Below are 11,440 nucleotides of genomic sequence, written 5' to 3' on the forward strand. Positions count from 1 at the left end.
AAGTTAGATCTAGTCTGTCTTTATTAAACAAGTTAGATCTAGTCTGTCTTTATTAAACAAGTTAGATCTAGTCTGTCTTTACTAAACAAGTTAGATCTAGTCTGTCTTTACTAAACAAGTTAGATCTAGTCTGTCCTAACTAAACAAGTTTGATCTAGTCTGTCTTTACTAAACAAGTTAGATCTAGTCTGTCTTTACTAAACAAGTTAGATCTAGTCTGTCCTTACTAAACAAGTCTGTCCCCCCTCCATCTACACCTGCTCCTACACCTGCATTGCTTGCTGTTTGGGGTTTTAGGCTGGTTTCTGTACAGCACTTTGAGATATCAGCTGATGTACGAAGGGCTTTATAAATACATTTGATTTGATTTGATTGAAGTGGATTTAACAAGTGACATCAATAAGGGGTCATATCTTTCACCTGGATTCACCTGGTCAGTCTATGTCATGGAAAAAGCAGTTCTTCCTAATGTTTTATACACTCAGTGAATATTTATATACTTTTTTATATGAAGTTTTTCCAGAATAATAAAGCTGTATGTATCAACTTTTAATAAGTTGACGTTACCTGAAAGCTGACAGATTGTGACTGAAAATATATACATTATCATCCCATTTTTTCTGCTTTAAAACATGGTACGGTAAGAGACAGATTTTCCCTTCTGTTTACGACGGTTCACTTTGAACTTTAACAGGTATATGTTTAACTATTTAAACCTTTTAACTTTAACAGGTATATGTTTAACTATTTAAACCTTATAACTTTAACAGGTATATGTTTAACTATTTAAACCTTTTAACTTTAACAGGTATATGTTTAACTATTTAAACCTTATAACTTTAACAGGTATATGTTTAACTATTTAAACCTTTTAACTTTAACAGGTATATGTTTAACTATTTAAACCTTTTAACTTTAACAGGGTTTAACTATTTAAACCTTTTAACTTTAACAGGTATATGTTTAACTATTTAAACCTTTTAACTTTAACAGGTATATGTTTAACTATTTAAACCTTATAACTTTAACAGGTATATGTTTAACTATTTAAACCTTTTAACTTTAACAGGTATATGTTTAACTATTTAAACCTTTTAACTTTAACAGGTATATGTTTAACTATTTAAACCTTATAACTTTAACAGGTATACTGTGTTTAACTATTTAAACCTTATAACTTTAACAGGTATACTGTGTTTAACTATTTAAACCTTATAAACTTTAACAGGTAACGGTTTAAACCTTATAACTTTAACAGGTATATGTTTTGTAACTATTTAAACCTGGCATTCATTGTCATGTAGTTAAATATTTTTTTATTCCCTTTAAGTTTCATGTTCCTGGATCCTTCAGGAGATTCTATTTCAAACTAACACTTGACTCATCCAGGCGTGGTCCCAAATGACACCCTATTCCCCATTGGGTCCTGTTCAAAAGAAGGGCACTATATAGGTAATAGGGTGGCATTTGGGACTCACAGAGAGTGTATTGTCCGTTGATGGATGTGCTGCCAAATTCTTCGAAGTGAAAATGTGCACAAACCTGCCGGGCTGTTCATGTTGATGACGTTTCATGATAATCGTCAAGAGGGCTCACGTTACTAGGTTACCACAGTTATTTTAGGCCAACGATAACAACTGTCCTATTGTCACTAGTAGAACGAGGAGGCAGGGAAGCGCTACTGAGGTACACAATAGTACATTCTGGTAGACAGAAGGGGCTCTTTGGTAAAAGGGGTGAATTGGTCATCAAAAAGAAAGGAGGACCAAGGCACTCTTCATACAGTTAATTCAAATGTCTTTAGTTGTAGGTTCAATAGAAACAAAGTTTAAAAAATCCGACGTGTTTCGGCTGCATGGCCTTCGTCAGGGATTTGCTTTCGTCAGATTTTTAAAACGTTGTTTCTATTGAACATGCCCTACAAATAAAGGCATTTTAATGAATGATATCAAGAGTGCCTTGGTCCTCCTTTCTTTTTGATGTCCTATTGTCACGTTCCACAGCAAGAAAACCAAATATGTCAATGAAACAGAAGGGGGAACTAACAAAGAGCCACTGACAGCAACCAAAACGACAAGGCTGGGGTTTTAGGAGGGGTTCTGAAAGACACTCATGGTGTCCACTGAACGTTGACTAGCAACAACAACTGGAGCCTAAAAGACACCCACCATGAGACCCACTAAATTCACCAAGAACAGGCAAACAAAATGAAAACACAAACCAAACTTAAAGACATGAAGTACAAAGACAACTGGAGGAGTTAACCCTCCACATCTACCAAGACAACTGAAGGAGTTAACCCTCCACATCCATCAAGACAACTGAAGGAGTTAACCCTCCACATCCATCAAGACAACTCTAAAGGAGTTAACCCTCCACATCTACCAAGACAACAAAAGGAGTTAACCCTCTACATCTATCAAGACAACTAAAGGAGTTAACCCTCCACATCTACCAAGACAACTGAAGGAGTTAACCCTCCACATCTATCAAGACAACTGAAGGAGTTAACCCTCCACATCCATCAAGACAACTCTAAAGGAGTTAACCCTCCACATCTACAACTGAAAGATCAAGACAACTGAAGGAGTTAACCCTCCACATCCATCAAGTTAAAGGAGTTAACCCTCCCCTCCACATCTCCACATCTATCAGACAACTAGAGGTGTTAACCCTCCACATCTATCAAGACAACTAAAGGAGTTAACCCTCCACATCTACCAAGACAACTACAGGAGTTAACCCTCTACATCTATCAAGACAACTAGAGGAGTTAACCCTCCACATCTATCAGACAACTAGAGGAGTTAACCCTCCACATCTATCAAGAAAACTAGAGGTGTTAACCCTCCACATCTATCAAGACAACTAGAGGAGTTAACCCTCCACATCTACCAAGACAACTAGAGGAGTTAGCCCTCCACATCTATCAAGACAACTAAATGAGTTAACACTCCACATCTACCAAGACAACTAGAGGAGTTAACCCTCCACATCTACCAAGACAACTAAAGGAGTTAACCCTCCACATCTACCAAGACAACTAGAGGAGTTAACCCTTAACATCTACCAAGACACCTAGAGGAGTTAACCCTCCACATCTCTGAAGACAACTAAAGGAGTTAACCCTCCACATCTACCAAGACAACTAAAGGAGTTAACCCTCCACATCTACCAAGAAAACTGGAGGAGTTAACCCTCCACATCTACCAAGACAACTAAAGGAGTTAACCCTCCACATCTCTCAAGACAACTAGAGGTGTTAACCCTCCACATCTATCAGACAACTAGAGGTGTTAACCCTCCACATCTATCAAGACAACTAAAGGAGTTAACCCTCCACATCTACCAAGACAACTAAAGGAGTTAACCCTCCACATCTATCAGACAACTGGAGGTGTTAACCCTCCACATCTATCAGACAACTAGAGGAGTTAACCCTCCACATCTACCAAGACAACTAGAGGAGTTAACCCTCCACATCTATCAAGACAACTAAAGGAGTTAACCCTCCACATCTACCAAGACAACTAGAGGAGTTAACCCTCCACATCTATCAAGACAACTAAAGGAGTTAACCCTCCACATCTACCAAGACAACTAGAGGAGTTAACCCTCCACATCTACCAAGACAACTAGAGGAGTTAACCCTCCACATCTACCAAGACAACTCTTAAATATCACCTTGGCCAGCCACTCTTAAATATCACCTGGGCCAGCCACTCTTAAATATCACCTGGGCCAGCCACTCTTAAATATCACCTGGGCCAGCCACTCTTAAATATCACCTGGGCCAGCCACTCTTAAATATCACCTGGGCCAGCCACTCTTAAATATCACCTGGGCCAGCCACTCTTAAATATCACCTTGCCAGCCACTCTTAAATATCACCTGGGCCAGCCACTCTTAAATATCACCTGGGCCAGCCACTCTTAAATATCACCTGGGCCAGCCACTCTTAAATATCACCTGGGCCAGCCACTCTTAAATATCACCTGGGCCAGCCACTCTTAAATATCACCTGGGCCAGCCACTCTTAAATATCACCTGGGCCAGCCACTCTTAAATATCACCTGGGCCAGCCACTCTTAAATATCACCTGGGCCAGCCACTCTTAAATATCACCTGGGCCAGCCACTCTTAAATATCACCTGGGCCAGCCACTCTTAAATATCACCTGGGCCAGCCACTCTTAAATATCACCTGGGCCAGCCACTCTTAAATATCACCTGGGCCAGCCACTCTTAAATATCACCTTGGCCAGCCACTCTTAAATATCACCTGGGCCAGCCACTCTTAAATATCACCTGGGCCAGCCACTCTTAAATATCACCTGGCCAGCCACTCTTAAATATCACCTGGGCCAGCCACTCTTAAATATCACCTGGGCCAGCCACTCTTAAATATCACCTGGGCCAGCCACTCTTAAATATCACCTGGGCCAGCCACTCTTAAATATCACCTGGGCCAGCCACTCTTAAATATCACCTGGGCCAGCCACTCTTAAATATCACCTGGGCTCTTAAATATCACCTGGGCCATCACAATTGAAGCAAATTCCAATGAATGAGATGGACAAGCCAGCACAGGTGTAACACATACTGACTAAGGAGGTGACACCAATTGGTTGCCCCTACATGCTAACATCCAACCTCGAAATATAAAAATATCATTAAACAGCCTGTAACACTTTTGCCAGTGTTGTGATGTAGGGAACAGCCACAGTAGTACATTCCTGTGCCATAAAGGTCCAGACCTCTTAACAGAGGCTTATACTGTATATGGAAGTTAACTTAACTCTATCACCATGAACTGTATTGTTTAATGCTGTCTGTTTTCTTTCTCTCTCTCTACCCCCCTTCTCTCTATCCCTCTCTCTCTACCCCCCTTCTCTCTATCCCTCTCTCTCTACCCCCCTTCTCTCTATCCCTCTCTCTCTCCCTCCCCCAGGGGTACCATGGTTCGAACATTGAACAATATGGAGGAGCTTAGAAATTCTTCGTTTGGTCGTCCCTCACCCAGGCACGGACTCAGGCTCCTTTTCTGGTTCGCCAAAGATCACATCGTCATCGAAAATGACCAGATGGTTGCAAATTGCGACCCCAAAGAGGGAGGCTTTGGATTCCATCACTTCCAGAACAGACGTGAGTGTAAAAACAATGTCTGCAAGAGGCTGCTTCCTTTTAGTGAGTACCCATTCTATGACGTGGGCAACCTCTACCTCCCAACATCTAAATCCCTGCCTAAATATGTCCGTGAGGGTAACACTCATCAGATAGATGACAGCAACATGGACCGTCTCATCATCAGTATGCGTCCAGACAGGATAGTGGATAAGGTCTATGTGACGAAGCACGAGGACCTGAAGAGCTTCGACCCGGTCAACACATATTGCATCAGCAGGAGCTTGCTCATGATCATACGTCAGTATACATTGAGGAAGTTCCTGGAACAGGCGGGCTATTACACCCAAAATGTAATCGCCCCCAGGGAGTCTGGGGATACCAGGATTGATATGGACGGTGGATCCAGAGCTCCACCCAGAGCTCCACCCAGCGCTCCACCCAGAGCTGCACCAGGCTTCTGGGAAAGCTACTGTACCATACTGTAACCAGGCTTCTGGGAAAGCTACTGTACCATACTGTAACCAGGCTTCTGGGAAAGCTACTGTACCATACTGTAACCAGGCTTCTGGGAAAGCTACTGTACCATACTGTAACCAGGCTTCTAGGAAAGCTACTGTACCATACTGTAGATCAGTGTCCTTTAGTCCTGGTCCTGGGGACCCTGAAGGGGGGAACTTTTTAGTTTCTTGCCCCAGCACATTGCTGTTCATTATGGTATGTTAATTTTCACTAATACATTTAGTCGTTTATCAGACACTCTTATCCAGAGTGACTTCAGTGCATGAAACTAAAGGCAGATAAACAAAAACATCCTGTATCACATAGGAAGTCAACTGTTTCTGTTACCATTACTGAGAGGGTTGTTGCTGTTGGGGCCTGCTATTGGCTAATATACTTCTGTATGTTAAAATACAAACTACATGCATTTTAATTAAATACACTTCAAAATACACGTATCTTGTTGTTTCTGTTTCAAACATTGATCTTTATGTTATTTTGTATTTTGACATTTTCCTCCTTTCCCTTGTTGTGATCAATGTAGTTTCCTCTTCACTTCAACCCAAAACATGTGATGACATTAAATCAATGTGGAAAAGGCTGATTGGATTTGCAAGTCAACTACATAAGAGCATTTCATCTAGTGGCCGGCAATGAATGCAACAAGTAATCATTCTCTAATTCTTTAGAGGCTAATTCATTGAGTCTATATACCAACTCTATACACCAATGAATGCAACAAGTAATCATTCTCTAATTCTTTAGAGGCTAATTCATTGAGTCTCTAAACCAACTCTATACACCAATGAATGCAACAAGTAGTCATTCTCTAATTCTTTAGAGGCTAATTCATTGAGTCTATATACCAACTCTATACACCAATGAATGCAACAAGTAATCATTCTCTAATTCTTTAGAGGCTAATTCATTGAGTCTATATACCAACTCTATACACCAATGAATGCAACAAGTAGTCATTCTCTAATTCTTTAGAGGCTAATTCATTGAGTCTATATACCAACTCTATACACCAAATCTATATACCAGTCTACCAAGTCTATATACCAGTCTACCAACTCTATACACCAAATCTATATACCAGTCTACAGTCTATAAACCAAATCTATATACCAGTCTACCAAGTCTATACACCAAATCTATATACCAGTCTACCAAGTCTATATACCAGTCTACCAACTCTATACACCAAATCTATATACCAGTCTACCAAGTCTATAAACCAAATCTATATACCAGTCTACCAAGTCTATACACCAAATCTATATACCAGTCTACCAAGTCTATATACCAGTCTACCAACTCTATACACCAAATCTATATACCAGTCTACCAAGTCTATATACCAGTCTACCAACTCTATACACCAAATCTATATACCAGTCTACCAAGTCTATACACCAAATCTATATACCAGTCTACCAAGTCTATATACCAGTCTACCAACTCTATACACCAAATCTATATACCAGTCTACCAAGTCTATAAACCAAATCTATATACCAGTCTACCAAGTCTATACACCAAATCTATATACCAGTCTACCAAGTCTATATACCAGTCTACCAACTCTATACACCAAATCTATATACCAGTCTACCAAGTCTATATACCAGTCTACCAACTCTATACACCAAATCTATATACCAGTCTACCAAGTCTATAAACCAAGTAATCATTCTCTAATTCTTTAGAGGCTAATTCATTGAGTCTATATACCAACTCTAGAGTCAATCTGATCTATGGTTCATGAGTAGATGTTTAAAGTATGTTTTAGCATTAGCATGTGTGCTAACATGCATCTATATGTACAGTGCGGCATATTTAACATAGCAACTATTTTTTCTCAAATCCATTAAATCCTAAACATAAAGGAGAAGGTGGTTCCAAATGGTTTTGAACATTAGTTCTACATATGCAAATCATGATTTGTTAATAGTTTCCTTGTTTTTTTTAGAGATATCAGGACAACATTCAGTGTGGTTCATCTTAGAGACGTCCATGATAGTGATGACAAGTTTCAAGTTGATAGGCCACTGTGGAGTGGATTTACAGGGATTTAAATGGACACATAAAATCAGCTATCTTCTGACCCTTAGCGTTTCTCAGACTAGGTGAAGATGTTCCATGGGCCTCTACATTCTGAATTTGATGTCATTTGGTCCAAGCAGATTTGTTAGCTACTGTTTTGCATATTTGATCATATTAGCGTATGTTATGTACTGGTTAAGTGTGGAAATCTTTGAATGCATCAAAGTTATTTTCTCAAAACGCAATATGGACCATTGTGATGAGTCCTATTTATGGACCATTGTGATGAGTCCTATTTATGGACCATTGTGATGAGTCCTATTTATGGACCATTGTGATGAGTCCTATTTAGGGACCATTGTGATGAGTCCTATTTAGGGACTATTGTGATGAGTCCTATTTATGGACCATTGTGATGAGTCCTATTTATGGACCATTGTGATGAGTCCTATTTAGGGACCATTGTGATGAGTCCTATTTATGGACCATTGTGATGAGTCCTATTTAGGGACCATTGTGATAGGTTCTATTTATGGACCATTGTGATGAGTCCTATTTAGGGACCATTGTGATGAGTCCTATTTAGGTACTATTGTGATGAGTCCTATTTAGGGACTATTGTGATGAGTCCTATTTAGGGACTATTGTGATGAGTCCTATTTATGGACCATTGTGATGAGTCCTATTTATGGACCATTGTGATGAGTCCTATTTAGGGACCATTGTGATAGGTTCTATTTATGGACCATTGTGATGAGTCCTATTTAGGGACGATTGTGATGAGTCCTATTTAGGTACTATTGTGATGAGTCCTATTTAGGGACTATTGTGATGAGTCCTATTTAGGGACTATTGTGATGAGTCCTATTTATGGGACATTGTGATGAGTCCTATTTAGGGACCATTGTGATGAGTCCTCTTTAGGGACTATTGTGATGGGTCCTATTTAGGGACTATTGTGATGAGTCCTCTTTAGGGACCATTGTGATGAGTCCTATTTATGGACCATTGTGATGAGTCCTATTTAGGCACCATTGTGATGAGTCCTATTTATGGACTATTGTGATGAGTCCTATTTAGGGACTATTGTGATGAGTCCTATTTAGGGACTATTGTGATGAGTCCTATTTATGGACCATTGTGATGAGTCCTATTTAGGGACTATTGTGATGAGTCCTATTTATGGACCATTGTGATGAGTCCTATTTAGGGACTATTGTGATGAGTCCTATTTATGGACCATTGTGATGAGTCCTATTTAGGGACCATTGTGATGAGTCCTATTTATGGACCATTGTGATGAGTCCTATTTAGGCACCATTGTGATGAGTCCTATTTATGGACCATTGTGATGAGTCCTATTTAGGGACCATTGTGATGAGTCCTATTTATGGACCATTGTGATGAGTCCTATTTATGGACCATTGTGATGAGTCCTATTTATGGAGATGAGCCCTATTTATGGACCATTGTGATGAGCCCTATTTATGGACCATTGTGATGAGTCCTATTTAGGGACCATTGTGATGAGTCCTATTTAGGGACTATTGTGATGAGTCCTATTGATTGACTATTGTGATGAGTCCTCTTTAGGGACTATTGTGATGAGTCCTCTTTAGGGACCATTGTGATGAGTCCTATTTATGGACCATTGTGATGAGTCCTATTTAGGCACCATTGTGATGAGTCCTATTTATGGACTATTGTGATGAGTCCTATTTAGGGACTATTGTGATGAGTCCTATTTAGGGACTATTGTGATGAGTCCTATTTATGGACCATTGTGATGAGTCCTATTTATGGACCATTGTGATGAGTCCTATTTAGGGACCATTGTGATAGGTTCTATTTATGGACCATTGTGATGAGTCCTATTTAGGGACCATTGTGATGAGTCCTATTTAGGGACCATTGTGATGAGTCCTATTTAGGTACTATTGTGATGAGTCCTATTTAGGGACCATTGTGATGAGTCCTATTTAGGGACCATTGTGATGAGTCCTATTTAGGGACCATTGTGATGAGTCCTATTTAGGGACCATTGTGATGTAAGTCCTATTTAGGTACTATTGTGATGAGTCCTATTTAGGGACCATTGTGATGAGTCCTATTTAGGTACTATTGTGATGAGTCCTATTTAGGGACCATTGTGATGAGTCCTATTTAGGGACCATTGTGATGAGTCCTATTTAGGTACTATTGTGATGAGTCCTATTTAGGGACCATTGTGATGAGTCCTATTTAGGGACCATTGTGATGAGTCCTATTTAGGGACCATTGTGATGAGTCCTATTTAGGGACCATTGTGATGAGTCCTATTTAGGTACTATTGTGATGAGTCCTATTTAGGGACCATTGTGATGAGTCCTATTTAGGTACTATTGTGATGAGTCCTATTTAGGGACCATTGTGATGAGTCCTATTTATGGACCATTGTGATGAGTCCTATTTAGGCACCATTGTGATGAGTCCTATTTATGGACCATTGTGATGAGTCCTATTTAGGGACCATTGTGATGAGTCCTATTTATGGACCATTGTGATGAGTCCATAGTGAATCTGACTTTTAGTCCCTGAAAAGTCTACGATATGGAGTACAGGTCTCCTTCTACGATGTGGAGTACAGGTCTCCTTCTACAATGTGGAGTACAGGTCTCCTTCTACGATGTGGAGTACAGGTCTCCTTCTACGATGTGGAGTACAGGTCTCCTTCTACGATGTGGAGTACAGGTCTCCTCTGACGATGTGGAGTACAGGTCTCCTTCTACGATGTGGAGTACAGGTCTCCTTCTACGATGTGGAGTACAGGTCTCCTTCTACGATGTGGAGTACAGGTCTCCTTCTACGATGTGGAGTACAGGTCTCCTTCTACGATGTGGAGTACAGGTCTCATATCTGTTCTTTCACTGGCTGCATCTTCACTGAGAAACCACACCTTCAACACCAGTAGCCATCTTTTAAATCCAAGCCCAGAGCCATTGGTCATCTCTCCTGTCAGTCACCTGGCCTAGATTAGAGAGACGACAACTGAGAATGTACATTTTATTGTAAACTTTATTTAACTAGGCAAGTCAGTTAAGAACAAATTATTATTTACAATGACTGCCAACCCCGGCCAAACCTGGATGACGCTGGGCCAATTGTGTGCCGCCCTATGGGACTCCAATCACAGCCGGATGTGATACTGCCTGAATTATATAGCCTGGAGCACATGTCTGTCAAATCCAAAATGGCACCTATTCGCTATATAGTGCACTACTTTTGGCCAGAGCCCATACAAAGTAGTGTACTATATAGTGGATAGGGTGCCATTGGGTCTCACAGTGTTCTATTTTCTGATTCCTCAGTCAGTAGTAGCAGGTTGGAGCAGGGCGCTGGCCACTGGCTTCACTAGAGGATATGAACCCCACATGGGCCACATCCACTGACTAGTCAACTGTTTTGTAAGACAAGCCTGATTCCATGTTGTGTAATGATATAAGCCCATGGAGGTGGGGGAAGTGCATGTTATGGTTTAACTGTCATGTGAATATAGTAATCATTTATATTGCAAAGCTAAGTAGACTTTACTGTCTATTTTCTGTGTATTTTAACTTTCGAAACTATGGAGAAAATCACACAATAAACACTTAATTTAATCTCAAAGATGTGTGTGGTTTAATGGCGCTGGTTGGTGCTCCTTGTGTTTCTACATGATCCTCTCACTCCACCTTGTGGCCACAGATGGAACAGCACTCCAGACTGACTGAAGAGGAGAAAGAGATGGA

General features: G+C 40.3%; 1 protein-coding gene across 1 annotated transcript; it reads left to right on the forward strand.

Annotated features, from left to right (window-relative positions):
• Window positions 1–439: 439 nt before the first annotated feature.
• On the forward strand, window positions 440–6,078 carry LOC112248034. The gene is made up of 3 exons (XM_042316046.1): window positions 440–640; window positions 4,951–5,615; window positions 5,724–6,078. The coding sequence occupies exons 1-2, from the start codon at window positions 633–635 to the stop codon at window positions 5,609–5,611; spliced, it is 669 nt and encodes a 222-aa protein (XP_042171980.1). The 5' UTR covers window positions 440–632; the 3' UTR covers window positions 5,612–5,615; window positions 5,724–6,078.
• The last annotated feature ends 5,362 nt before the right edge of the window (window positions 6,079–11,440 follow it).

The sequence above is a fragment of the Oncorhynchus tshawytscha genome, unplaced genomic scaffold (assembly GCF_018296145.1).
Source record: "Oncorhynchus tshawytscha isolate Ot180627B unplaced genomic scaffold, Otsh_v2.0 Un_contig_2548_pilon_pilon, whole genome shotgun sequence".
Taxonomy (NCBI): Eukaryota; Metazoa; Chordata; class Actinopteri; order Salmoniformes; family Salmonidae; genus Oncorhynchus; species Oncorhynchus tshawytscha.